General features: G+C 58.4%; 4 protein-coding genes across 4 annotated transcripts in view; 2 read left to right on the forward strand and 2 right to left on the reverse strand.

Annotated features, from left to right (window-relative positions):
- Positions 1-8,609: 8,609 nt before the first annotated feature.
- ANKRD65 (ankyrin repeat domain 65) lies at positions 8,610-13,647 on the reverse strand. The gene is made up of 5 exons (XM_049774556.1): positions 13,629-13,647; positions 10,723-10,983; positions 10,445-10,619; positions 9,794-10,331; positions 8,610-9,074 (listed from the first exon to the last, which is right to left on the reverse strand). Exons 1-5 carry the CDS (start codon positions 13,645-13,647, stop codon positions 8,610-8,612), a joined length of 1,458 nt encoding a protein of 485 aa, XP_049630513.1.
- A 362-nt stretch (positions 13,648-14,009) lies between these two features.
- On the forward strand, positions 14,010-16,667 carry TMEM88B (transmembrane protein 88B). The gene is made up of 3 exons (XM_049774557.1): positions 14,010-14,503; positions 16,183-16,425; positions 16,503-16,667. Exons 1-3 carry the CDS (start codon positions 14,240-14,242, stop codon positions 16,665-16,667), a joined length of 672 nt encoding a protein of 223 aa, XP_049630514.1. The 5' UTR covers positions 14,010-14,239.
- A 5,418-nt stretch (positions 16,668-22,085) lies between these two features.
- The window catches only part of FNDC10 (fibronectin type III domain containing 10), a 48,004-nt gene continuing 42,228 nt past the window's right edge, over positions 22,086-27,861 (reverse strand). Inside the window, exon 2 of the mRNA XM_049774529.1 lies at positions 22,086-22,100. The gene's annotated coding sequence lies outside the window, so the exon portion shown is untranslated. The remainder of the gene's footprint in view (positions 22,101-27,861) is intronic.
- Positions 24,149-27,767, forward strand: VWA1 (von Willebrand factor A domain containing 1). The gene is made up of 4 exons (XM_049774518.1): positions 24,149-24,271; positions 24,917-25,462; positions 26,749-27,033; positions 27,350-27,767. Exons 1-4 carry the CDS (start codon positions 24,199-24,201, stop codon positions 27,670-27,672), a joined length of 1,227 nt encoding a protein of 408 aa, XP_049630475.1. The 5' UTR covers positions 24,149-24,198; the 3' UTR covers positions 27,673-27,767.

Genomic DNA, 27,861 nt, shown 5'->3' on the forward strand with positions numbered 1-27,861 from the left:
CGGCGGGGAGCACTTCCGGGTCGGCGACCCCGCGCGGAAAACTTCCGGGTTACCGCGCAAGCGCTCTCCCGCCGCGTCCGCGTCCGCGTCCGCGTCCGCCGCAGTACGCATGCTCGTAGCCGGCTGCCTCCTGGAACCCTGCGCGCAAGGCACGTAGAGCGCAGCCGCCGCCGCCACCACCGCCCCGCTCTGCAGTGCGCGGGCGCGGGCGCGTGCGCGGGACGAGGCCCCGCCCAAGTGCGAGCTCGGTGTTGATGTTATTCGAGTCTTGGACTGTTAGGGCCAATCAAAACCCGAACGAGAGAGAATCAGAAATAGGATTTAATTAAGGGAGAGGCGAAGCAGGGAGCCCAGGGCCTTACGCCAGTCCCCCGAGGCCGAGAGAGAGAGAAGGTCAAAGGTGGGACTTGGCCAAGGAGTCACCCAAGGGAAAGAACACACACACACACACACACAAGGAAAAGACCAGACAAATACACACCCCACACACAAGCCATACACACACACACAACACACACACACACACACACACAGTTATCCAAGCAGACAAACACACACCCCGTTCCCCCTAGGCCGGGAAACAGAAAGGGTCAAAGGAGGGACTTGGGCAAGGAGTCACCCAAGGGAAGGAACACACACACACACACACACACGTGTCACCCAAGGACACACACACATCACCCAAGGAAAGGACCAGACAAACACACCCCACACACACATCACCCAAGCAGACAAACACACACCCAACACACAAGAGAGAAAGGTTCAAAGTGGGACTTGGGCAAGGAGTTACCCTAGAAAGGGAACACACACACACATACACACACACACACACACACACACACATGTCCAATGGCAGTTACAAGGGGCAGGCATCTGATCTGGTACATCACATCTTCACCCTTAGAGGGACTGGAGCCCACTTATGGTTGACCAGGGTCCATAGGAGTCTCTGTCTCCTTATCCTTACAAGCAGGAAGGGCGTGTGTCTTGCACATCACTGACCCAGTTCAATCCCTGGCATTTCTTATGGTTCCCTGAGTGCCACTGGGTGGGACCCCCCGGTAAGACCCCCCCAAAAAAAAGTCTTGCATAGTTGTCCTGTGCTGTTTTAAGGCGGTGTTCAGGTGGGATGGGGCTGTGTCAGCAACTTGCTCGACAAGCGTTATACCTACTGTATTTTTGCTCTGACCACAGGGTGTGCTTTTTTGTTTGTTTGTTTTTGGGCCACATGGCCAAGGGTTACTTCTGGCTCTGTGCTCAGAAATAACTCCTGGCAGGCTCTGGGGACTATGTGGGATGCCGGGGATCGAACCCAGGTCAACCACATGCAAGGCAAACACCCTATTCGCCATGCTATCACTTTGCTCCCCACCCCAGGTTGCTGTTATTTTTAAAATTGAAAAAAAAAATGGGGCATGATTGCTAGCACAGTCAGTAGGGCACTTGTGGTCAACCAGGAATACATTCAGGGCATCCCATAGCATCACCCAAGCATTGCTAAGAGTGATTCCTGACTGCAGAGTCAGGAGTAATCCCTGAGAATCGCTGAATGTGGCTCAAAATAAGAATGAATAATAAAGGGACTGGAGATATAACACAGAGGGTAAGGCACTTGCCTTGCACCTGAGTTCATTCCCCAGCATCCTACCATCCCCTAAGCCTGCCAGGAATAACCCCTGAGAACTGCCATATGTGGCCCCCCAAAAAATAAATAAAACAAAGCAACCTAAAAAAATAAAGCAAAAATAAAAAAAATAAAATAAAACAACCTATGGGACTGCAGAGACAGCATATGGATTAATGCAGTTATGTTGCACACAGATGACCTAAATTAGATCCCCAGCACTTCATAAAGTCCTCCAAGTACTACTTAGAGTGATCCCTCAGCAGAGTCAGAAGGAAGCAATGAGCACAGTTGGGTGTGTTTGTACTTAAAACAAAAGGATAACACCAAATCCAAAGCCAGTGACAACAGAATCGACACCCAATCTACAACATGCTAGACATAGGGGACCACTTATAGTAGCAACCCGGGTTGGGAGGGGGTAAAGAGGGGTATATGAGGGCCTGGAGAGATAGCACAGCGGCGTTTGCCTTGCAAGCAGCCAATTCAGGACCAAAGGTGGTTGGTTCCAATCCCAGCATCCCATATGGTCCCCCGTGCCTGCCAGGTGCTATTTCTGAGCAGACAGCCAGGAGTAACCCCTGAGCACCGCTGAGTGTGGCCCAAAAAACAAACAAAAAAAATTTACTGTGAAAGATTTGTAATCCACTTTGATAAAAATAAAAATTAAAACAAAAACAAATAAAAACACCTTTAAAACAATTTTAAACACCCTAAAACCTGAACCTTAAAGATCAGGTGGCCGGATCCAGAGGGATAGCATGGAGACAGGTCCTTTGCCTTGCATGCAGAAGGAAGGTGGTTCCAATCCCGGCATCCCATATGGTCCCTCAAGCCTGCCAGCAGCGATTTCTGAGCGTAGAGCCAGGAGTAACCCCTAAGCGCTGCTAGGTGTAATCCAAAACCAAAAAAAAAAAAAAAATCTGGTGGCCAGGGGCAGAGAAAAATTACAGCGAATAAGTCGCTTTCCTTGCAACAGACCTAGCTCTATTCAACATCCATTTTCTCTCCCGCATCTCTAGATTTGATTCTTTTTTTTTTTTTTTTTTTTTTTTTTTTTTTTTTTTTTTTTTTTTTTTTTTGGTTTTTGGGCCACACCCGGTGACGCTCAGGGGTTACTCCTGGCTATGTGCTCAGAAGTCGCTCCTGGCTTGGGGGACCATATGGGATGCCGGGGGATCGAACTGCGGTCCATCCAAGGCTAGCGCAGGTAAGGCAGGCACCTTACCTCTAGCGCCACCGCCCGGCCCCTAGATTTGATTCTTAAGCACAGAGTCAGGAGCATCCGCTGGGTGCGGGGAAAAAATAGTTTCCCGTTTGTGGTCACCCTTTGTTTTGTTTTGAGGTTTTTTAGTTTTGAGTCACACCAAGCATTGCTTACAGATTACTCCTGGCTCTGCAGTCAGGAATTACTCCGTTCAGGCTCTGGGGACCATATGGGATGCCAGAGAATGGCCAGAATGTCACATGCGAAACAAAATGTCCTTGAGCTGGAGTGATAGCACAGCTGCAGGGCGTTTGCCTTGCACATGACCAACCTGGGAAGGACCCAGGTTTGATTCCCAGCATCCTATATGGCTCCCCAAGCCTTCCAGGAGTAATTTCTGAGCGCAGAGCCAGGAGTAATCTCTGAGCGCTGCCAGGTGTAGCCCCAAAACAAAACAAAAACAAAAAGTGCCCTGCCGACTGTACTATGTCTCACACCCCTGTGGTTACACTAGTTATGTAGATATAATTTTATTTACATTGGGGCTTTCCAAGCAGTTCGCAGGAGGCCTAAAGACCAATCTCGGTGATCTCAGCCACCCTGGCCAGTGGCTTATTGTTTGCCTGTTAATGAGGCACTGCTCCTCCAGGATTCCCTGAGGTCTAGGACTCAAATGGCTGAGCAACCTAGAGTTGCTCCGGCACCATTTCGCTGCCTCCTAAGTCTTGTGGAATAGAATTTTGATTTTACAGAAAAGTCACTGTGCTGGTTCCAGGAACTCCCAATGTGCTTTACCCAAATCTCCAAATGTTAATATTTTGCTCCACTTTAAACTCGTTTTTATAAATATTTATTAACACACCAGTGGAGTTTTTCTGAACACTTTAGGAAACGTTGGATATTTTCTGAATACTTTGGGAAGAAGGAACAAGGACATTCTCTTCCCGACCACAGAGCTGCTGTCTGGAAATTGGGAAACTCTGCAGAGGCTCAGCCTGGCCGCCCCCCTCTCTGTCCCCAACCCTGTGTCAGGGACTAGATCAGCTTTTACCTTCCCATGGCCCTCCTGTGTTTAATTACTTTTTGGTTTTGTTATATGGGGATATATATATATAATTTTTTTTTTTTTTTTTTTTTTGGTTTGCTTGGTGGGTGGGGACATGCCCAGAAATGCTCAGAACTTATTCCTGGTTTTGCACTTAGGAATGAATCACTCCTGGAGGGTTTGGGGACCATACTGGAATGTGGGGGAATCAAACTCAGCTGGGCCTCATGTAAGGCAAATGATCTATCGGCTGTGCTGTGTGATCATTCAGCCTCTGTTTTTGTTTGGTTTTGGTTTTAGTTTTTGGGTCACACCCACTGGCATTCAGGGGTTACTCCTGGCTCTGTACACAGGGGTCATTCCTGGCAGTGCTCAGAGGATCATATGGGATGCCAGGGATCAAACCTAAATCAGCTGCATGCCCTACCCACTGTGCTATGTCTCCAACCCCTGGTTTTGCTTTTATGGTGAAAAAGGCTAGACTAGTTTAGATGATGCCAGTTTTGCTGGCTACGTGGATGTCATCCTCACTGAGAACTCGCTCACTTCATGCCTTCTCTCTGCAGGTCTGACCTTGAGGCCCTCAGCTATTTCAGGGGTACACCCAGTGCCAGCTGGATGCACTGACCTTGACACCCATAACAGCCAGTGCCCTAATGCCCTTCACAGCTTGGGCTAGACAGAGACTGGTGGGAACATGGTGGCTGAGCTGGTTCTTCCTGAGGATGCCTCTAGGGCTATCTTCTTGTCAAAGTTTTGGACCCTTGAAAGCTGGGTGAGGCCTCCCTGGTCCTTCTCTGTTTCTTGGACTCCCTTCAGAGCTACTTTATTTTTTAGTTATTTGTTTTGGGGCTTGAGGCCATACCCAGCAATGCTCAAGACACAGTCCTGGGTCTGTACTCAGGATCTCTCCCGAAGGTACTCAGGGACCATTTGGGGGGCTGGGATCCAACCCAGGCCAACTGTGTACGTTGGAGTCCCGGCATGATGGAGTAACCCCTGAGCATCAAACGGGTCTGGCCCCCAAAAAAATTATAAACAAATTTCTTTTTTTTGTTTTGTTTTGTTTTGGTTTTTGGGCCACACCCACACGCTCAGGGGTTACTCCTGGCTATGCGCTCAGAAATCGCCCCTGGCTTGGGGGGACCATATGGGACGCCGGGGGATCTAACCGCGGTCCGTTCCTTGGTAGCGCTTACAAGGCAGACACCTTATCTCTAGCGCCACCTTCCCGGCCCCGAAAAATTATAAACAAATTTCTATGCACACTGCATATATCTTATTTAGAAGTGAAGAAACAAAATGGGAATAAATTCAATATGTGGCCCGTGAGCCATAGTTTGAGGACCATTGCTATAGACCATCACTCAGTAGTCCAGGCTGCTGACCATCTCTGGCAATCTGACTCATACACCACGCACCCTAGATCACAGATTGGAATATTTATATTGTCTCTGCTGACCTGTTGTGTCTGATTCTTTTTTTTTTTTTTTTTTTTTTGGTTTTTGGGCCACACCCGGCGGTGCTCAAGGGCCACTCCTGGCTGTCTTCTCAGAAATAGCTCCTGGCAGGCATGGGGGACCATATGGGACACCGGGATTCGAACCAACCACCTTAGGTCCTGGATCGGCTGCTTGCAAGGCAAACACTGTTGTGCTATCTCTCCGGGCCCCTTTATTTTGTTTTGTTTTGTTTTTGAGCTACACCCAGGGTGCTCAGGGGTTACTTCTGGCTCTGCTCAGAAATTGCTCCAGGCTGGCTCAGGGGACCTATTGCGATGCTGGAGATCTAACCCACACTCCCTATTGCTGTGTTATCACTCCAACCCCGTTTGTGTCTGATTCTTAGTCCATTTGGTCTGTTTGTTTTGGGACCACTGTCTGGTGGTGCTTAGTGGTTAATCCTAGCTGGGTACTCAGGGGACCACGTGGTGCTAGAGATTTAAGCAGGCCACCCACAAAGTTTGTCTGCAGTGGAGGTATCAGGGTACTCTGGAAGTGCCAGTTGCCTGGAGCCCGACCTCCACAGCCCCCACTGTCTGGTTGCCAGCTCTATGCAGGGTGGCTGTCTTTTGCATCAATCTGTACAGGAGGCAGTACTGGGTGGGAGGAATTCAGAAGGCAGGAGGGGACATTCTGCAGCATGAGAGCTCTGGGACAGGAAAGAGTGTGTCAGTGGAGTCCCGAGTGTGCCTGGGATGTGTACAACCTGCCTTGACACTGAGGGACCAGTGTGCTGGTTGACGGTTGGAGCACTGCTGCTCAGAGGCACAGGGAAATCCTGTCCTGCATCAGACCTTCTTCCTCCCTGAGCACCGTGGTGAACTGTTTGTTTGTTTTGTTTTGTTTTGTTTTGTTGGGCCACACCTAATGATGCTCAGAAGTCACTCATAGCTATGAGCTCAGAACTCACTCCTGGCTTGGGGGACCATATGGGATGCCGGGGGATGGAACCATGGTCCGTCCTAGGCTAGCACTTGCAAGGCAGATGCCTTACCGCTTGCACCACCGCTCCAGCCCTGTAGTGAACTTTCTTTGTTTGTTTGTTCTTTGGGTCACACACATGGCATCGTTCAGGGGTTGCTCCTGGCTCCATGCTCAGAAATCGCTCCTGGCAGGCTCAGCGGACCCTATGGAATTCCAGGATTCGAACCACTGTCCTTCTGCGTGCAAGGCAAATACCTTACCTCCATGCTATCTCTCCAGCCTCAGTGGTGAACTTTCTTTTTTTTTTTTTTTAAACCCTTCCCTTTTCTTTTCTTTCTTTCTTTTTTTTTTGGGGGCGGTTTTTGGGCCACACCCGGTAACGCTCAGGGGTTACTCCTGGCTATGTGCTCAGAAGTCGCTCCTGGCTTGGGGGACCATATGGGACACCGGGGGATCGAACCACGGTCCGTCAAGGCTAGCGCAGGCAAGGCAGGCACCTTACCTTTAGCGCCACCACCCGGCCCCTGAACTTTCTTTAGCTCCGTCACTAACCGGAATGATAGGTTGCTTCAACACCAACCTTACCTTTTTTGGAATTTTTATTCTTTCTTTTGCTCTTTATTATTTATTTATCTTTTTTGGGTCACACCTGGCAGTGCCAGGAGCTTCTTTCAGCACAATGCTCAAGGTTTTCTCCCAGAGGTGCTGAGAGGAGTCCAGCCTATTGGGCCCCAGATCCTGAACATTCCAGACCCTGAAGCTATAACTTGCCTCAAGGAACAACAAGCCTGAAGTTGCTTAAAAGTTTCCCAGACCTTGAAGCTATAATAAGCATCTAGCCTGTAGAGGCTTGAAAGTTTATTTACCCCTTTCCCCTCCCTTCTCAGATACTGCTCCCCCTTGCATTCTCAGGCCAAAGCCTTCTTGTTATGAATGCCATTCTGTTTTTCAGCCCAAATGATATCGTATCATACCAGAAAGGGGGGGGGGGGAACAGGAGTTAGGACATCTGTGAGACGTGAGACACCTGTAAGGAATGGACACAGGGAATGAAAATGAAAATTGAACCAATCACATATACTGTGGAAGTTAAACTATTTGTATCAAACAATGAAATTCTTAGCCTGCTGAAGCCTGTTAACTCTATATAACCCGGATGTTAAGTTTCATGGGGCCTTTATTTCATGACAGAGTGCTCAGCTATAGCTGAATAAACTCCCTTTTGCATTTTACTTTATCAGAGGTGGTCTTTGACTCTCAGTGCCAGTCGGGTTATCTGCTTGGACCCTAACAAGCTGAAGGAGCAGGTTAAATATGGGTCTTCCTGTGTCCCCGCCCTTCTCTTTGAGCATCTCCCTGTCTCCTGGGGTGCAATTGCACATAGTGTTAAGAGTCTGCTGTTGGGGCCGGGCGGTGGCGCTAAAGGTAAGGTGCCTGCCTTGCCTGCGCTAGCCTTGGACGGACCGCGGTTCGATCCCCCGGTGTCCCATATGGTCCCCCAAGCCAGGAGCATCTTCTGAGCACATAGCCAGGAGTAACCCCTGAGCGTTACTGGGTGTGGCCCAAAAACCAAAAAAAAAAAAAAAAAGAGTCTGCTGTCACAGATGGTGTCTGTTTCCTAAAGAAGGATCTTTCTGGGCCAAAGCGGTGGTGCAAGCGGTAAGGCATCTGCCTTGCGCGCGCTAGCCTAGGATGGACTGCGGTTCAATCCTCCAGCATCCCATATGGTCCCCCAAGCCAGGAATGATTTCTGAGCGCAGAGCCAGGAGTGACTCCTGAGCATCACCGGGTTGGCCAAAAACAAAAACAAGAAGGAACCTTCTAATCAGGGCTTGCAGAGACCTGAGAGAAAGCTGTGCCTGCTAAAGGCTCTGCCCATGAAAAGGTCCATGTGGTCAAGTTTAGCAGATGCCAGAGGGTCAGGGTGCGTCCCAGGGTCAGGCCCCTGTGACTCATGGGCCTGAGAAGGAGGACAAGAAGTTTGTAGGGGTTGCCAGTGCCCTGTGGCCAGGCTGCAGAAGAGATCACCCTAAAAGGAGAGTCTTGAAGCAACCATTTGATTTGGTCATTCACTGCCTTCAGGACTGGGGACTTTGGGGGACTTGGTGGTCATGTATAACTCAGTCCTCGCAGAGCTGCTGTCTGCAGTGGAACCACCTCAGCCATGCGCTGCAGGATTGAATGAGAATCTCCTCCCTGGGGCCTTCCCTTATGTGGTTGAAACTGCTTCGGGGAGCCCCAGGCTCAGGAGTTGCACAACCAACGCTGCTTAGTGCTGCAGTGCCAGGGCACTGGTGAGCATCTTCAGGGCTTGTCCTCAGGGGCAGGACCCTGGTTTGCTGAGCTACTCAAAGCTGGGGGGCTCTGGGTGTCCCCACACTTCTCTGTGCACTGCTCCACGTCCCAGGCCACCTCACCCCATGGTGTCCTCGGGGCCAGGCTGGCCCCTCTGCCCAGCAGGAGCTCAATGGTTGGACGATGCCTCTGCTCCTGGGCCAGGTGAAGCGCCGTGGTGTGGAGCGGCCCCGCCGTGTCCACCTGGGCACCTGTGTCCAGAAGGTGCCTGGCCACCTCCACGTGGCTGCCACGAGCTGCATGGTGCAGGGGCGTGAGGCCCAGAGCATCCTGGCCATTCACCTTGGCACCCCGGGTAGTCAGTAGCTGGGCAGCCAGCAGGTGTCCATTGGCTGCTGCCCTGTGCAGGGCAGAGCGGCCGTGCCTGTCCTGAAGGTTGGTGTCGGCACCTTGCTCAAGGAGAACCTCCATATCCTGGAGAGGGGACAGGGCAGAGGGCACAAAGCAGGGGATAGAATTTGGCACAGCCAGAGCGACAGATGGCCCCGTGTGTGTGGGACCCCAAGTGTCCTCCACTGCCTCTCGCCCTTCACGCTGTTTCCAGGCAGCCCTGGCCAGCTAAATACCTTCGGTGTTCTCAGAGCCAGTCCCAGCCCCGATGATCTCCAACCCAGCCTGAAGACCAGAAGGGCAATGAAGGTAGAAACCCAAGATTAGTCACACCTGGCAGTACCAGGAGCTTTTTCCAGCACAAGCTCAAGGTTTTCTCCCAAAGGTGCTGAGGGGAGTCCAGCCGAAGGGGGCAGGTTAAACATGGGTCTCTGTATCCCCATCCTGCCCTTTGAACATCTCCCTTGCTCTTGGAGTGCAATTCTATTTATTGGGGGTGGGGGGCACATCCTGCGGTACTCAGGGGTTACTCCTGACTCTGCGCTCAGAAATCGCTCCTGGCTGGGGTGACCAGATTGGGGTAACAATACGGGATGCCAGGGATCGAATCCGCATCTGTCTTGGGTCAGCCGCATGCGAGGCAAATGCCCTACCCCTGTGCTACCACTCCGGGCCCTGGGGTGCCCTTTTAAATAGTGTTAGGAGGAGCCAGGTTCGGAGGGGACACCATAGGCCAGCCCCTGCGGTCCTGTCCACCGGGGTCCGGGCATCAGGGGCAGGTTCCTTCCTCCACCAGGACCTACCTGCTGGCGGCCCAGGCCGGCGGCCACCCCGAGCGCCGGAGCCCCGGAGCTGTCCCGGGCATCCGGGTGGGCCCCGAGTGCCAACAGCAGGCGCAGCGCTGCGCCCTGGCCGGCCGCCGCCGCCACCACCAGGGAGCCGTCCAGGTCCGCTGCCCCGCGGGTCGCCAGCAGCTCGAGCACCGGCAGCCGCCCGCCCGCCGCGGCCCAGTGCGCCGGGGTCCAGCCGCGCGCGTCCACCGCGCCGGGGTCCGAGCCCGGGGCGCCCAGCAGGCGGAGCGCCAGCAGCGGGCGGCCCAGCGCGGCGGCCCAGTGCAGAGGGCGAGAGGCCGGCGGGCGAGGTCGCCATTGGCCGGGGCCCCCGCGGCGCAGCAGCAGCTCGGCGGGCAGCGAGTGGCCCTGCCAGGCGGCGTCGAGCAGCGGCGTCCGCCCCGCGCCGTCCTCCGCACCCACGGGCGCCCCGCGCCGCAGCAGGAGGCGCACCAGGGCCACGCGCCCGCGCAGCACCGCCAGATGCAGCGGGGTGCGGCCTGCGCCGTCCCTGGGCAGGAAGAGGGGGCTGTGGGCGGCGGGGGTCGGGGAAGGCCGCCCTGCCGCGCCGTGCTCGCCTTCCAGGCAAGGCGGCCTCTCCAAGCGCTCCAGCCCCGGGCTCACCTCGAGGCCACGTCAGCCCCCTGGCGCAGCAGCTGGGTCACTCGGCCCAGGTGCCCTCTCCACACGGCCTGCAGCAGCAGGGCCCCGGGGCCCTGGGCCGGAGGGTCCTGGGCGATGGCTCCAGGGGGTCCCTCAGAGCTAAGCGCCACCCACTGCAGCTCCAGCTCCGGGTCCCCTGCAGCAGACAGAAACCTCTGACCCCTTCTTTCTGAGTCCCCCTGGATTGCACCATGGTGCACCCCACCCCGTAGCTTGGCAGGTTCTTGGCTCCTGGTTACCCTCAGGTGGAGGTTCCCCAGGGGCTCTGCCATCTGGTCCCACCGGCTGCAGCTCCTCTCCCATGGGTGGGTGTGGGGTGCATGTGTCTGCAGGGACGGGGGCAGAGCTGGCAACGTCAGCTGCCAGCTGGGCCTCACTGCGGGCAAGGTTGTCCTCCTCATGTTGTGGGCTGCCAGCGCCCAGCTCCCCTGTCAACCGACAGCCCCCCTCCTGCTTGGCCTTCCTCCCGAAGACAAAGGCCAGGCAGGCTGGGACAAGCCCTGCAAGGCAGCCTCTAAGGATACACCTGAGGGGCTGCACCCCCCTTTTCTGACCCAGCCCAGCCTCTTTTCATCTTTCTGCACCACAGGCTGGGGAGGCAGGTCAGCTGAGCTGTGGGGAGGGGATGGGGGCCAGCAGGGGTGCTAAGGACCCCTCCCGGGGCGTGGTCACATGCAGCCTGTCTCCCCATGCAGAGCAGCAAAACTTTGGGTAGTTACATCTACCCCAGTGTCCTGCATCTCACATCCCAAAGGGTCCCTCCGGTGCCGGAGCAGGAGCAAAGGTGGACCCTCACATGAGCTGTACTGATCACACCTGTCACCCTGTCTGCTCAGGGCCACCAGCCCCCACAGTCCTTGGACCCAACCTCTCAGACTACTCATCTTCCTGTTCTCAACTTGTTTTCCTCTTTGTATTCTCTGCCCCACCCTGATTCCACCAAGATTCCTAGCCAGCCCTGGAGAAGTCACACAGGCCTTTGGGGTGGGGGGGGGGATCCTGTGGATTCTCTCAGGCCCCTCTCTCACAGGCTGGCACCAGAGCATCTGGGCCATGTGGAAGATACTTGGTTGAGCATAGGTCAGGGACATCCTGCTCCCCCAGGATGTCTGGATTTGCCCACCAGGAGACTCCCAGTAGCCACGCCCCAAGACACAAGATGGGGCCCCAGCACACCCCTCGGACACGCCCACCAGGACTCAACCTCCTGGTCGAGCCCCCTGGAGCCAAGTCCTGCAGCACTAGAAAAGTGCCGCCTTAGGGGCCGGGAAGGTGGCGCTAGAGGTAAGGTGTCTGCCTTGCTAATGCTAGCGTAGGACGGACTGCGGTTCGATCTCCCGGCGTCCCATATGGTCCCCCCAAGCCAGGGGCAATTTCTGAGTGCATAGTCAGGAGCAACCCCTGAGCGTCAAACGGGTGTGGCCCAAAAACCAAAAAAAAAAAAAAAAAAAAAAAGTGTTGCCTTAGAGCTGGAAGGACAGTACAGCTGGGAAGGAGCTGGCCTTGCACAGGCTGACGGGTTTCTGCACCCTTCTGGGCTCCTGCAGCACCACCAGGAGTAATTCTTTTGTTTGTGCTTTTGGTTTTTGGGCCACACCCGGAAGCACTCAGGGGTTATTCAGGAATCATTCCTGGCGGACTCCCGAGACCAGATGGGATGCCAGATATTGAACCCAACCCCGGGTCCGCTGCATGCAAAGCAAATGCTCTAATCCCTATGCTATCACTCGAGACCTTACCAGGAGTAGGGTCATTCATTCTTGAGTGCAGAGCTAGGAGTAACCCCTGAGCACCCCTGGCAGTGGTTCAAAAACCTAAAAAACAAGGAGCCAGGGGCCGGGCGGTGGCGCTGGAGGTAAGGTGCCTGCCTTACCTGCGCTAGCCTAGGAGGGAGCCAGGGCCCAAAGAGATAGCACAGCGGTGTTTGCCTTGCAAGCAGCTGATCCAGGACCTAAGGTGGTGGGTTCAAATCCCAGTGTCCCATATGGTCCCCCGTGCCTGCCAGGAGCTATTTCTGAGCAGACAGCCAGGAGTAACCCTGAGCAACGCTGTGTCTGACCCAAAAAACAAACAAACAAAAAAAAAATCAGGGGCCGGGTAGGTGGCGCTGGAGGTAAGGTGTCTGCCTTGCAAGCGCTAGCCAAGGAAGGACCTCGGTTCGATCCCCCCAAGCCAGGGGCGATTTCTGAGCACATAGCCAGGAGTAACCCCTGAGCGTCAAACGGGTATGGCCCAAAAAAAAAAACCAAAAAAAAAAAAAAATCAAGGAGCCAGAGCTATAGGTGCTTGCCTTGCTCGCAGCTGATCCAGTAAGACCTGGGTTCGATCCTCAGCATCCCATATGGTCCTCCAAGCCAGGAGCGATTTCTGAGTGTATAGCCAGGAGTAACTCCTGAGCATCACCAGGTGTGGCCCAAAACAAAACAAAACTAAAAATCAAGAGCCATCAGCTGAGCAGGGCTGTGGATCTCTCTCACTCCTGAACACAACCCAGACAGAGCACAGGGACTGGCTGTAAGGAAATAACCAGCACAGAGGAGATACTGAGGAAAGGGATAGATCTTTATTAATTAATTACTTACTTAATTTGTCTTTTTGTTTGGTTGGGCCATCACCAGTGATGCTCAGGGGTTGTTCCTGCCTTTGCCCTCAAGAATTATTCCTGGCAGTGCTTGGGGGACCTTATGGGGTGCTGAGGATCAAACCCTGGTTAGTCACATACCAGGCAAGTGTGCTCCCCACTATACTCTCTCCAGTTCCCAGAAAGACACCACTTTGGGGGGAGGTGGAAGGGCACAGCAGTGGTGCCCAGGGGTGAGGGGACATGTGGGTGAAGGAATTTTCATGCCTTCACCAAGTCCTGTCTCCCTGGCCCCAGATGTCCCATTTCCACCTTCTCCTCCTCCTGCCTGCCCTGAGATTCAGTCCTATAGGGCCTGAGCCGGGGGCTAAGAGAACGTCCTTTCCATGGTCCCCCCTGGTTGAACTTGATGGCTAAAGAGGTAGCAATGCCCATGAAGACCTGGAGGGACTGAGCTGAGACTGGAGAAGAGCCCACCACCCCCGTGTGGTTGAAGGCCCAGGGATAGCAAAATAGTGCTCTGCCTAGCTGTAGGTGCAGATGGGGTGAACCCCGGAACACCACCTCCATCAGGGAACTCCATGGTCTTTTGCAGGATGTGGGAAAGTTCCCCTGCTTGGCAGTCACAAAGGGTCAGTTTCCTAGCTCGGGATGGAAGGTCCCAGCATGGAGGAGCCTCTGTCACTGCTGTCTCCGAGACCAGGCACCAGATCTAGTACCACACTTTGTTCCACCATGAAGATAGGCATGTAGAAGGGCTCAGATCAGGCTGTGGATGACAGACTAGGAGCAGCAGCTCTGGGATGCCATGTGGTGACCATCTCTGAGGGTGGCTGCCATGGAGAGGCTAGGAGATGACATCACTACGGGGCCCTGGGCACCGGGTGCCACAGTGAGGGAGGGGCTTGAGGGAGGAGGGCCCAGGGCAGGCTGCAGGGACAGATGTGCCTGGCCAGAGCACAGCGCAGGGACACCTGGTGCCTGAAGGAGAGGCTGGGCAGCACCAGGGGAAACTGAGGCCAGGTAAGGCTCTGGAAACCAGTGCTCAGGGCTTGACCTACCTGGGCCAGTGTCCTGCCCTCGTGCCTGCCCGTGACCTGCACAGTGGTGTCCAGGGCGGCTGGCCTCACGCACGGACCACCCTCGTCCTTACTGCCTTGAGTGCTGGGGAGAGCATGATCGAGCTGGAGAGGGAGAGGGAGTCGGAGGAGGATGAGGAGGGTGGGGGCACGACGGACACAGCTCCCATGCTGCCGCAGAGCCTTCCCAGCCGCCGGAGCACAGCTGCCCAGGGCCTGCGGCTGCTGCTCCACCTGCTGCTGTCCGGCCGGGCCCTCGCGGGACTGCTGCTCTACTTGCTGCTGCCGGCCAGCGTCTTTCTGCTGGTGCTGCTGCCCGCAGCCACCACGGTCTACGTGGGATTCCTGTGCCACTCCAGGGTGAGCAGAGACCCTCTGCACAGTGGGATCCGGGACCCAGGACGGGGGGGGGGGTGTGGGGCATGGCTCCTTGCCCCTTCCCGCAGGGCCTCTTCTGCCAAGTCCCTCCCTGTGCTTTTGTTTGCTGAAGAAGAGCTTTTGTTAGTCGCCCAAGTGGACAGTTCCCCCTGCCAAGCATCCCTGCCTCCTCGTACCAGGGGCCACCAGGGAGTGGGACAAGGAGGGGGACAGATACCCTGTCCCATGTCGTCATGCAGTCTCACAGCCCCTTCTGCCTACAGACTTGGCTATGGGGGGGGCACCACCCTAGGTCTCTCCCTCTGCATTGGTGGGGAGGAGACCTAATAGGAGTACCCATGGGGGAGACATGGAAAGGCTTTTGTCCAGATGCCAAGAAAGGGCCAAGGAAGTTCCCATGGAGGAGAAGGGATGAGGCAACCCCTGAGTAGCCTTTCAAGGGTCTCCTGCCCTGGCCACTGCCCAGACTGCTGGATGTTCGTTTCCACCCTGACCCACTCACACCACTGGCTGACAGTTCCTCCAGGGCCTGCTCAGAGACTCTGCCCCCAGCAGACAAGTATTTGCATAGCCCCGCCCCGGCAGAGAAGTTTTGCATAGGCCCCGCCCCAAAGCGCTCCTTGACCCGGCCCCGCCCAAGTAACCACCCAGTGATCCAGGCCCCGCCCCCATAAAGTTCCATTGACCCAGACCCCACCCCATAGACGCCCATTTTTTCATTCCCTCCCAATGAATGACCATTGGTACAGGCCCCGCCCACAAGCACTCTGGCTCAGGCCTCGCCCCCGGAGACGCCCATTCGCCTAGGCCACGCCCAGTGAGCACCCACGAGTCAGGCTCCGCCCAGCAAATGCCTATTGATGTAAGCCCCGCCCATCAGCATTTTAACTCAGGCCCGTCCCTCAAAAGGCCATTTGCTTAGGCCCCGCCCCATAGGCGGCCATTGGTCCAGGCCCCGCCCCCAAAGCCTGCCCTATAAGTACTAGTTGGTCCAGGCCCCGCCCCTGTAAACTTCCATTGGCCCAGGCCTCACCTCGTACACGCATGGCTTAGGTCCCGCCCCAGGCCACGCCCATACGTACTTATTGGTTTAGGCCCCGTCCATAGAGCTTATTGGTCCAGGCCACGCCCCATAACGGCCATTGGTCCAGGACCCACCCCAAGCCACCCCATATAGACTTATTGCCTTAGGCCCCGCCCCCGCACGCTTCCGTTGGCTCAGGCCCCGCCCATTGACGCTCATTGGTCCAGGCCCCGCCCAATAGCGCTCATTGTCTCAGGCCCCTCCCCTGTAAGCTTCCATTGGCCCAGCCCTCACCTCGCACACGCCCACTGGCCCTAGCCCCGCCCATCTATAAGTATTGGCTTATGCCCCGCCCCTTGCGTTCATTGGCTCGGGCCCCGCCCATAGACGCCTATTGGTCCAGGCCCCGCCCCATAAGCGCTCATTGACTCAGGCCCCGCCCACTCGCGCGCTTCCCGGGTTCGAGCACCCAGCCCCAGCCCCGAGACTGCCCAGTCCCGGGGGCTCACTCGGGGCCCCGCCACATCCAGGCCACGGCCCTGAGGGTGTCGGCCTCCGGTCCCGCCCCGTGGCCCCTTCGCCCGGCCCACCCTGGGGCCCTCCGGCCCGGCCGCCCTGACCCGCCGCGCCCCCGCAGGTGCACCCGGCGCCCCGGCCCGCCTGTCGGGCGCTGCTGTCGGACCGCGCGGCCGCCGCGCTCATCGTGTCCGGGTTCCTGGCGCTGCCCCCGCTGGTCGTGCTCGCCGCCGCCCTCCGCGCCCGCCTGGCCCGGCGCCTCCGCCCGCTGCTGCCGCTGCCCGCCTGGACCCCCGGGCGCTGCCGCTGGCCCGGCGCCGGCCACCCCGACGGGGAGCAGCCGCAGCCGCAGCTCTGCGCCCGGGCCTGACCCCGGGCCTGACCCCGCGCCTCGGAGCCCGGAGGGGGCGCCCCGGGCCGCCCCTCCGCGAGTCGCCCCAGCCCTGGCGGGACCCGGCCCGGGCTCCCCACCGGCGCCGCGACGCTCCGCGAGGTGGCACCCGCGTGCCTCGGACGGGACCGGCTGGGAGGCGCCCTGCCCTGCGGGCGGGCGAGGAGGGAGATGGGAGGCCCCCCGCACGTTGCCCCTCGGAGCGCGCCCGGTGAGCTCTGCCCACGCGGCGCCGGCCACCCCGGCCCAGCCTGCCTGCCGCGCCTTGCTGAGAGGCCGGTGCTCAGGACCAAGGGCTTGCAAGGCCCTGAGGTGGGCATCGGGACTCGGCCTAAGATAGACATGGGGGGCCCGGAGAGATAGCACAGCGGCGTTTGCCTTGCAAGCAGCCGGTCCAGGACCAAAGGTGGTTGGTTCGAATCCCAGTGTCCCATAGGGTCCTCCGTGCCTGCCAGGAGCTATTTCTGAGCAGACAGCCAGGAGTAACCCCTGAGGACCGCCGGGTGTGGCCCAAAAACAAAAAACAAAAAAAGACATGGGGAGGGCATTTGCCTTGCACTAGGCCCATCCGGGTTCGATCCCCGGCATCCCATAGGGTCCCCCCGAGCCTGCCAGGAGTACTTTCTGACCTCGGAACCAGGAGGAACCCCTGAGCACCGCCGGGTGTGGCCAAATACAAACCAAGAAAGGTACCAGGCGCCCACTCAGACTGGTCCGACTGAGGGTCAGCCTTGGCAGGGCGGACGGGGGGCTCAGCCTGAGACCCAGGACAGGCACGATGTCAGTGTTCTATCCCCCTCTGCATCACCCCTGTGCACTGAGCTTCTCTCTCTGGAGAGTAACAGCGTGTGGTCATCCTTCTCGCATCCACTGCCCTGTCTCCACGTACGCTCTGGTCTGTTATGGATCCTTCTGAGCTTCTCAGCCTCCTGTTTTGGTTTTGGTTTTGGGGCCACACCTGGCGATGCTCAGGGGTTACTCCTGGCTCTGCACTCAAAAATTGCTCCTGGTGGGGCCAGAGAGATAGCATGGAGGTAAGGCGTTTGCCTTTCATGCAGGAGGTCATCGGTTCGAATCCCTGCGTCCCATATGGTCCCCCGTGCCTGCCAGGAGCAATTTCTGAGCATGGAGCCAGGAATAACCCCTGAGCACTGCCGGGTGTGACCCAAAAACCACACACACAAAAAAATTGCTCCTGGTGAGCTTTAGGGGAGCCTAGGATGCCTGGGATCAAACTTAGGTCAGCCATGTGCAAGGCAAATGCCCTCTCTGCTGTGCTCTCACTCTGGCCTCCCTCTTCAGGCAGGGTTCAGGCTTCCCCTCTGGGACTGTGCCTCCCCCTGTAAGTAGCCTGTGGGGCCAGCCCAGCCACACACTTGCTCAGCAACGGCTCCCCCAGTTCCCTCACCCAGCCCAGCCCTTCAGTTCCCAGATTTAATGTCTTAAAACCCGAGAGAAAGCACAGTGTTGGTAAGTTGCTTACTGGCCAGGCAGCTGACCAGGTTCGGTCCCCATCCCTCTCACCCCACCCTGTACCATGTTTGTTCCCCCCAAGCACCACCAGGAGTGAGCCCTGAGCAGAGAATCCCTGAAAGCAATGCTAGGTGTGACCCCCCCAAGCCCCTCAAAATATATTCAAATAAATTGTATTTGTTGTGTATTTGATGTGTATCTGGCGGCCTTGGTCTTGGGTGCATGTGCTCCATTTGTGGGACCTAACTTTTGTCTCATCTCAGGATTGTGTTCCCCGGAATACAATCTTTGTGGGGTGCTTCCTGCTGTCACTGACTGTCTTGGAAGCTTCACTAATGTTTGTTTGGGGTCACACCCGACTGTGCTCAGGGGTTACTCCTGACTTTGTGCTCAGGAATCACTCCTGGTGGAACTTGGGAGACCACATGGAATGCCGAGGATCGAACCCAGGTTGGATGCATGCCAAGCAAAGACCCTCCCCGCAGTGCCATCTCCCCCTTTGGCCCAAGATCTGTTTATTCTGAGTGTCACCTTGGAACTCAGGCCCCCCCATACATGGCCTGGAGTTGTGTCCCCAGCACCATGCACAGCACTAGGTCTAGTGCTCCTCTGGGCCCACTGACTCAGGCAGGACACCTCTCTTCCCCAAGGCACACAGCTCTCCTTCCTCAAGCCTTGGAGTCGTCTGTTCAGAGCCTTCTAGCTCTTTGGAGGCGCCCTGGGGTGCTCAATTTCCAGGAAGCACAAGGAACTGCTTCTTGCACTTTGGACTTTAAAGGGGCCTTGGCCTCAGACTCGCCCTCGCCCAGCCCTGCCCTGTCCAGCAGTGCCCAAAGGTGCTCAGTCCTTTTCAGCAGCACCCAGCCTCGCCCAGGCTCCCTTCAGTCAATTGTGGGATCCTCAGGCCCAGCAGCAGGCCGACCGCTCTGGCCTAGCCTGAGCCCACCCTGATCCCGGCAGCTGCGCTGGCCCTGGCTGCTCCCTCCCCGAGGAACTGAGCTGCAAACAACAGCTGGGTGGGGGTGGGCAGGATTCAGCTCCTCCCTCAGAGGGAGCATTTGGGCAAGGGAGACACAAGGGGGCAACACCCCAACACCCTAGATCAGGGGTCTCAAACTCAATTACCTGGGTAAAGTCTGGGTGAGGTAGGGCCACATAAGGAATTTCAGTTACCGAATATTCGCAATAAAAAATCGCATTAGTGGGCCCAGAAAGATAGCACAGCGGCGTTTGCCTTGCAAGCAGCCGATACAGGACCAAAGGTGGTTGGTTCGAATCCTGGTGTCCCATATGGTCCCCCGTGACTGCCAGGAGCTACTTCTGAGCAGACAGCCAGGAGTAACCCCTGAGCACCGCCGGGTGTGGACAAAAAAAAAAAAATCGCATTAGTAAGAAAAAAACTGCAAAAAATCGCATTAAACATTTGCATACCCCTAAAGGAACTGCTCGGGGTATGCAAATGTTTAATGCGATATTTTTCTTACTAATGCGATTTTTATTGCGATTTTGAAGGCCGGCTGCGGGCCACAAAATGTTATACGGAGGTCCGCACATGGCCCACGGGTTTGAGACCCCTGCCCTAGATGGAGGTGGTGAAGGGTAGTGGGGTGGCCTGTTTCTGCCCAAGTCCTCTGAGGCCTTGGTCTCCCTCCTGGTCTTCAGGTTCATGGCTGCCATGAATCCTACACTTTCTTTTTTCTTTTTTGGGAGTTACTCCTGGCTCTGCGCTCAGAAATCACTCCTGGCAGGCTCAGGGGTCCATATGGGATGCCGGGATTTGAACCACTGTCCTTCTGTATGCAAGGCAAACACCCTACCTCCATGCTTTCCCTGGCCCCCAGGAGCGATTTCGGAGTACCATGAGCATCTCTGGGAGTGGCCCAAAGTACAAAAAAAAAAAAAAAAAAAAGCTCATCAGGGTCCAGTTTCCTCTTTGCATGACCCCACCGGCTCCTCAAGATGGGGACACTTGGGCCCGGAGAGATAGCACAGCGGCATTTGCCTTGCAAGCAGCCGATCCAGGACCAAGGGTGGTTAGTTCGAATTCCGGTGTCCCATATGGTCCCCCATGCCTTCCAGGAGCTATTTCTGAGCAGACAGCCAGGAGTAACCCCTGAGCACCACTGGGTGTGGCCCAAAAATCAAAAAAAAAAAAAAAAAAAAAGATGGGGACACTTGGCGGGTGAGCTGGGCTGCTGAGGGAAGCAGACAACTTCCTGAGGGGTTCCAGCAGTCCCAGCATGTACACATGTGTGAGCTGAGAGCATGTGCATGTTGGCATGTGCTGTGTGTGGAGGCACATGCATGTTTTATGGGACACATGTTTATCCATGTGTGTGCAAGTACACATGTATTGTGTTCACATGTACAAGGCTATATACAGATGACATGCATGTTGGTGTAGGGTACACCGTGCTGTTCAGATGTACATGTATGTTATGTGTTCATACATATGTCATACAGCTATACAGGTATGAGCTGCTCTACTGACTCGCCAGGGGCCTCTGACTAACATGCTGTCCAGCTCCACTGAGCTCTGTCCTTGGCCCTTTTGTTTTGTTTGTTTTTTGTTTTTGGGTCATACCCAGCAGTGCTCAGGGGTTACTCCTTGTTCTACGCTCAGAAATTGCTCCTGGCAGGCACAGGGGACCGTATGGGATTCAAACTACCATCCTTCTGCATGCAAGGCTATGTCTCTGGCCCCTTCTTTCTTTTTTAAACATTCTATTTATTTATTTATTTTTATTTTTTTGGTTTTTGGGCCACAGTCGGCGGTGCTCAAGGGTTACTCCTGGTTGTCTGCTCAGAAATAACTCATGGCAGGCACGGGGGACCATATGGGATGCCGAGAATTGAATCCAGGTCTGTCCCGGGTCGGCCACTTGCAAGGAAAACGCCCTAACGCTGTGCTATTGCCTTGGCCCTTCTGCTCTGCTCCCTGCTCTGTCTCGGCCCCACAGGTGTGACGCAGCCCTGAGCTCAGTTGCTGGCTGAGGTACCTTCCTGTCCTGGCCCCTTGGAGGCCCTGGGTCCTGACAGCTCTGTGGCTCCCTGCTGCATGGACATAGGTGGGCCTCAGGCAGTTCAGCTGAGCTCCTGGAGTCCGGCGGGGGCCAATTGCTCCTCTTGCCCTCACTCAGGCTTTTCATCCCCAGACACTCAAGTGCCTTATCCAGGCTAGACCCACAGTGGCCTATGGATTTCGCTTGGTTGGTTTTGTTTGGTTGGTGCTCAGGGCCAGCTCCAGGCTAGGTGCTCAGGGATCACTCGTGGGGGCTCGAGAGATCCTATGAAGTACTGGGGATCAACTCACTTGTACTGTCTGTGGGGCCCTTTTGGTTTTGGTTCTAGTTTGGGGCCACACTCTGCAGCTTCAGGGACACTGCCAGCCTCAGGCTCAACCTCAGCCTCAGCCCAGCGTGGGGGCTTAGCCCGCATGGCTCCCCGCACTCCTGGCCGCTGCCTTTCTGTTGTTCCCTGATGCCTTCTGTGGCTCACTCCAGGTCTCCACAGAAGAGACAGAGAGGTGCTCGTTGCCTGTGGCTGGTCAGGCTGACAGCTGGGGATGGCATTCCTGGAGCCAGCAGGACTGGGAGGGGAGAGAGAACAAAGTGAGGTCAGCATTCCCAAAGGGGGCAGCCACTCCAGGAGCATCGTTTTTGTACCAAAAATCATCTCTGGGGCTGCTTCTCTTTCTGAAAAGGGGTCTAAGCCATGGCAGGGACAGTTCCATCAACCACGGGTGTCACTTGCTCTCCAGGCTTTGGCCTTGACTCTCAGAATGTGGGGAAGTGTGAACTCTGGAGGGCAGGACTGGGCCCTGGGGGTGACAGGGACCTTCTGGCCCCCCAGCACAGTCCCTGAGCCCACCTTGCCTGTAAACAAGAGTTGGGGGTGGGCTGCAGCCTGTTCCAAGGGACTCACTGAACCCCAGCCCCAGGGCAGCTCCGTTCCTGTTTCTACGCCTCCTGGGTGTACTGGGGGGTGTGGGGGACACACAACACAGAAAACAGGAACAAACACGCGCAGGGAGGGGGCGGTGGGCGCCCCGAGGGGTCAGAGGCCCCGGCTGACCTCCCTGGAGGCCTTCGTGGCCCAGCGTGGACAAAAGGCCCTTCTTCTCCGCACAGGCCGATTGTGTGTGGGAGGCGCTGGGTGGGGGCGGAGCGGAGGGGGTGGGCAGGAGCACTTCGGGTTCCGGCTGGATTTCGGGAACCCCTCCACGTGGGGGAAACAGCTCCGGGAAGGATGCAGGGACTCCGGGCTGGCAAGGCAGAGCCGGGACGACGCCTCCACTCCAGCTGCACCTTCCTGTGGGGACCCCAGTCGCCAGGGCCGGGCTGGGGGTGTCTGGGGGCCATCCGGCTGTGGCCCCCCTGTCGGGCCCTTTGCTCTTAGAGAACAGGTTTCCCGGCCATTATATTTGCATTTCCTCTACGTCTGTCTGTGAGCTTCAGCCCGGCTCTGACGCTGAGCCCCTAGTCCCTGGGGACCCTCTGCCCAGGTCTCTCCTTGAGATTCCGGGCAGCTGGGGTACAGGGTGGGAGGCAGAGCTGGCCAAGGAGCACCGGGTGCTCAGAGCTGGGCCTGGGCAGCCTGAAAGGCCTGGGCAGAGCCGAGCCACGCAGGTGGTGGATGGAGCCCAGGGCGAGACAGGGAGGCCCTTCGGGACAAGGAGGGCAACTGTCCTCGAGGGCTGAGTCACGGCCAAGACGCCCGCTCACTTTTTCCAGAGGGACGGAAACTTCCCCATCAGCCCAGCTGCAGGCAGCCGCCCTGGGCAGGAGCAGCAGACAAGTAGGCACAGCTGCCTGGCGCTGGCTCCCGCCTCTGTGGTGCCGGGGCCAGCAGGTGGGTGCCCGGGGAGGTGGGCCCAGGGAGCCTGGCCTGCTGCCTGTCCTCACGCCCCGGCCCTGGTCAGCCTGGGAGTGGGGCACACCCTGGGCTGGAAGAGGCCCCCTGCGTCCCCGGCGGAAGCCCCAGCAGTCTGGTCCCCTCAGAAGCCTGTGGAGCCAGTGGAGCCGGGCCAGCGCCGCCACTGCCAAAATTCCCCAAGATTCCCGCAGCGTGAGGGGGGTGGCTGGGAGGCCTTTGGGGTGGCTGTGCTGGTTCTGCAGCCCGGGCTGCCGCACTTCCTTTTTTAGGCACAGGCCTGCTGGGCTCTCACCTGCCTCACGGGGAGGAAGGAAAACCATCCAGCCCCATCCGCCCGCCCTGCTGTGCATCATCCGGGGGCAAGAGGGGGTGACATCCTGGCGGCCTGCAGAGAAGAGGGTCTCCGGTCTGAGCCGCTTGGCAGCGGGGACGTGATGGCCTCCCCTAAGGGAATGTGCCTACTTGAGCACCCTGTGGCGTCCATCCTGGCGCTCAGGCCTGGGCCAGGGAGGGCACAGAGATGGTTGGCAGGATGGCATCAACCTAACCCGCCTACACTTCTTCCTTCTCACAGTGGGCGACACTGTCCCCAGACAGCCTTCAAATCCTCGGGGACACCTATACATATGTCCAGCTGCCCTTCACCAGTCCTGTGGTGTGTGTGTGTGTGTGTGTGTGTGTGTGTGTGTGTGTGTGTGTGTGTGTGTGTGTGTGTGTGGACCATGGGGACTTTGCTCCCTACACACCTACTGAGTCATTTCTCTCTTTTTAAAAACACGGTTTCGAGCCACCCCCGGCGATGCTCAGGGGTGACTCCTGCAGGGGGACCCTAGGGGCTGCCGGGGACGCCCTTTCTGCCCTTTCTCCCCCGAAGCCCTATGGCTCAGGCCCCGCACCAGCTGACTTGGGAGACCGGGGGAGGCTGAGCAGTGGAGACACGGCAGGGTTCTGCGGATGGCCCAGTCCCACGGCCGCCAGATGCGATCCTGGCTGGGGGCGGAGGGCGCGGGGTCAGGAAGGGGACAAGGCCCGGTGGACGCGCCCACGTGGACGGCGCCTGCCTGGAGCGCGCTCTGGCACCTAGTGCGCGGCAGGGGCGGAGCCTCGATGGGCGTGGTATAGGTGGGCGTGGTCTCCGCGGGGCGGGGCCTTCCTGACCCGCGCTGTTGGGCCCTGGGCGAGGCAGAGGCGGGGCGGGGCTTAGGTGGGCGTGGTCCTAGTGGGCGGGTTCGATCGGGCACACACGATTGGTCCACCGGCCGCGGGGCGGAGCCAAGGTGGGAGGAGACTGCACGGGCGGGGCCTCCATGGGCGGGGCCGGCCCCGATCGCTACCCGCGGACGCGGAGCCCGCAGCGAGCAGCGGCCGAGCGAGCGCGCCGGTCCGGTCCGGTCCGCGATGCTGCCGTGGACGGCGCTCGGCCTGGCCCTGAGCCTGCAGCTGGCGCTGGCGCGGAGCGGTGCGGAGCGTGGTGAGTCCCCGGGGCTCGGCCTCGCCCCGCGGGAGGTCGATCAGCCGGGCACCGGCGGCACCCACCTGCGGCTGCCGCCTGGCAGGTGCTCCAGCCCGCGCGGGTGGCGGGTGGCGGTGGCGGCTGCCCCGTCCCGCCCACATCTCCCTCCCAGCGTGGCCAGGCCAGCCCTGCCTCCGCTTCCCGCTCCTCGGGCAGGGCCGAGCACCAGGGCTGAGCTGTGAGGAGCTTCTCTTTGGGGAGGGCAGGGTGCCCTCGGGTCAGACGGCGAGGCTGGAGGCCAGGGCAGGGGCCTTGCCAGTTGCCCTGGGGTGACCCCTTCGGTCACCTGCCAGGGAGCCTTAGTCCAGGGCCGTGCTGTTCCCTCTATTCTGCTTCTCTGGGTGCAGCCCCCCCAGCCCCCCTGCCACTGCCCGGACCCCCAAGGGATGTGGGACTGGGTGGGCCAGAGCAGGCCCCTGTGCTGGGACTCCCGCTGCTTCCCCTCCGTTGGAACGGAGGCACCTCGGGGTGGTGCCACACTGGCCTTCAGGGCCGGGGTGGGTGGGATGGGGCAGTGCCAGGGTCTCGCGGTGGGGGTGGGTGGGTGGTCTCCGACTCGGCACCTGGCCCTGAACTCCCTCCTCTCCCGTCTCCCCGCTGCAGTGGCCTCCCAGGGGGACCTGCTCTTCCTGCTGGACAGCTCGGCCAGCGTGTCACACTACGAGTTCTCCCGCGTCCGCGACTTCGTGGGGCAGCTGGCCGCGTCCCTGCCCGTGGGTCCCCAGGCCGTGCGCGCCAGCCTGGTGCACGTGGGCAGCCAGCCGCACGCCGAGTTCCCCTTCGACCAGTACGGCTCGGCTGCGGCCGTGCGGGACGGGGTGCTGGCCGCGGCCCAGCGCATGGGTGACACCCGCACCGGCCTGGCGCTGGCCTACGCCAAGGAGCAGTTGTTCTCCGAGGCGGCGGGGGCCCGGCCGGGGGTGTCCAAGGCGCTGGTGTGGGTGACCGACGGGTTCTCGAGCGACCCCGTGGGACCGCCCATGCAGGAGCTCAAGGACCTGGGCGTCGCCGTCTTCATCATCAGCACCGGCCGGGGCAACCGGCTGGAACTGCTGGAGGCTGCCTCGGCCCCTTCCGACTCGCACCTGCACTTCGTGGACGTGGACGACCTGCCCATCATCACCCAGCGGCTCCAAGGCGCCATCCTTGGTAGGGGCGCCCCCCCCCCGGGGTGCACAGGGCTCCCCATGCATCCTGCAGCCGCGTGCAGCCACAGCCCGGAGTCACCCCCCAGCTCTTGGGCGGCTCAGGGGGTAGCACACTAGGCACCATCAGGCACTCTATCACTTATAGACCACCGGGGTGCTCAAGGACTGATGGGGAGGACAGAGCCTGCCATCTGCCTCCCTGCATGATGCCAGCTGTGTGTCCCCAGGAGACTGGATTGCTGCCCACCTCCATACCATGTCATTCTTTTAATTTACATGTTTTTGGTTTTTTGGGGGCAAGGTACACCCAGCAATGCTCAGGGGCTAATCCTGGCTCTGTGCTTAGGGATCACTTCTGGCAGTGCTCGAGAACTGAACCTGGGTCATTCACCTGCAAGACAAATGCCATCCCCACCATGCTATCATATCACACCAGCTCCCCACTTCCTTCTTTTCGTTTTACTTGATTTGGATTTGGGGTGACAGTTGGTGGTGCGCAGGGAGGACTCCTGCCTCTGCATTCTGGGCTGGCTCTAAGTGGGTTCCAGGGTGCGGTGCCAGCATTGAACCTGGTTGGCCACATGCCAGGCAAGTGCCTTCGTTCTTTGCCTATCTCTCTGCCCCTCCAACTTCTTCTGGACCTGCTGAGCCCTGGGCTCTGCCTGTGAGAAACGCTCTCCAAGTCCGTCGAGTGTCTCTGGCCCAAGGCCACTACTCAGTCCTGGACCTAAAGCCTGTGGCTGGGGGTGGCAGAGGGGTCATGCCTCCTGTGTCCCTTGGGGGCCCTTCCTGGGGCGCCAGGGCTCAAGCCCCAACAGTCTGGGAGGAAGCGGGCAGGCAGCCAGGAAGGCCATGTCTGGAGAGCTTGGACGTGAGTCTGGGTGGTGGGGGGAAAGCTTGGTGGGGGGTGAATCAGTGCCAGAAGCATGGGAGCCAGCGTAGCCCCGGGCTCTCCCAGTAAATGTCTGCAGTGGGCTGTTTGCTGTGCACCCTGGGGACCTTAGTGTCACCTCTCCACAGCCCTAGTGAGTTCTCCTACACTTAGGATTCCCTCAGGTACTCTCTGATGCACCTGGGGGCCTTGGAAGGGGGGAGGGGCATGGGGCTTCAGCTGGTGGCAGGTGACTGGGCACTAGTGGGAGCCGTGTCTCCTTCCTTCCCCTCCCTCCACCCACACTCCCAGGCTGCTTCTTCTCCAGGGTCTGACGCAGGCCCTGGTGCCTTCCTCTTGGGGCTCATGGTGGGTCCCTTCCCTGACACACTGACACCCAGCCCCGGCCCCCGCAGACGCTCTGCAGCCTCGGCAGCTCCGGGCGTCTGACATCACGTCCAGCGGCTTCGTCTTGGCCTGGCCGCCCCTGCTGGAGGCAGACTCGGGGTTCTATGTGCTGGAGGTGGTGCCCAGCGGGCAGCCGGTGTCCCCACTGCGCCAGCAGCTTCCAGGAAACGCCACCAACTGGGCCTGGACCGGCCTGGAACCCGACACGGACTACGAGGTGGCACTGCTGCCCGAATCCAACGAGCAGTTTGTGGCACCACAGCGTTTGCGGGTGCGAACGCTGCCACCCCCGGGTGAGTTGGTGGAGTCTGGCTAGTGCTGGAGTGGGTGTGGTGGAGGCTGTGGTGCAGAGCAGGCTTGAGGGACGGGATCTGAGGGTTGGGGTGTGTTTTGGGATATGATGGAGGGCAGAAACAGAGCACGCAGCTGGGTCTGGGTGCGTGCAAAGGGGTGGGGAGCCCCGGGGACTCGAGTGGGGTCTGGAGTGCAGGTCGTGGGTGGGTGGTGTAGGGGCCTGCGAGGGCCAGGCCTGGGGCGTGGTGAAGGTGGGATGGGGACTGGGTCTGGGGGTGCCTGCCCTCCCCAGCGCTCACTGATGCTTCCCCGCAGAGGAGGCTGGGCCAGAGCGCATCGTCTTCTCGCACACACGACCACGGAGCCTGCGGGTGAGCTGGGCCCCAGCTCTGGGCCCGGCCTCGGTGCTAGGCTACCACGTGCAATTCGGGCCGGTGCGTGGTGGGGCAGCCCAGTCGGTGGAGGTGCCTGCGGGCCAGAACAGCACCACGCTGCAGGGCCTGTCACCCAGCACCACCTACCTGGTGACAGTGACCGCGTCCTTGCGCTCCGGCCGCGAACCAGCGCTCTCTGCCAAGGTGTGCACGCCCGAGGGCCAGCGCAGCCGAGCACCACGCCCACTGGCACCTGCAGCCTGAGCCCACGAGCCCTGAGCTGTGGCTCCATCCAGAACCTGGTGCGCGTCCACGGCGGAATTCAGCTCGGTGTGGGAATTGGTCACTTTTGCCTGACGCCCCCAGTTCCGGTTCTTCAGGGGCCGCCTGCCTTGCTGCCTGCCAGCCTCACCCACTCTGGGGCACTATGCTTGCTGTGCGACCACACCCTTC

The sequence above is a fragment of the Suncus etruscus genome, chromosome 6, assembly GCF_024139225.1.
Source record: "Suncus etruscus isolate mSunEtr1 chromosome 6, mSunEtr1.pri.cur, whole genome shotgun sequence".
In the NCBI taxonomy this organism is placed as follows: domain Eukaryota; kingdom Metazoa; phylum Chordata; class Mammalia; order Eulipotyphla; family Soricidae; genus Suncus; species Suncus etruscus.

Coding starts and splice junctions, on each gene's coding strand:
- ANKRD65 (XM_049774556.1), bottom strand. Junction 10,620..10,722: donor TGGGGAACCTCCACCTGAGG/GTAACCAGGAGC, acceptor TGTCTGCTGCAG/GGGACCCGGAGCTGGAGCTG. Junction 10,332..10,444: donor GGGGCTGACGTGGCCTCGAG/GTGAGCCCGGGG, acceptor CTTCCTGCCCAG/GGACGGCGCAGGCCGCACCC.
- VWA1 (XM_049774518.1), top strand. CDS start 24,199: ATGCTGCCGTGGACGGCGCTCGGCCTGGCCCTGAGCCTGCAGCTGGCG. Junction 24,272..24,916: donor GCGGAGCGGTGCGGAGCGTG/GTGAGTCCCCGG, acceptor TCCCCGCTGCAG/TGGCCTCCCAGGGGGACCTG. Junction 27,034..27,349: donor GCGAACGCTGCCACCCCCGG/GTGAGTTGGTGG, acceptor GCTTCCCCGCAG/AGGAGGCTGGGCCAGAGCGC.
- TMEM88B (XM_049774557.1), top strand. CDS start 14,240: ATGATCGAGCTGGAGAGGGAGAGGGAGTCGGAGGAGGATGAGGAGGGT. Junction 14,504..16,182: donor GATTCCTGTGCCACTCCAGG/GTGAGCAGAGAC, acceptor GCGCCCCCGCAG/GTGCACCCGGCGCCCCGGCC. Junction 16,426..16,502: donor AGCCGCAGCTCTGCGCCCGG/GCCTGACCCCGG, acceptor GAGTCGCCCCAG/CCCTGGCGGGACCCGGCCCG.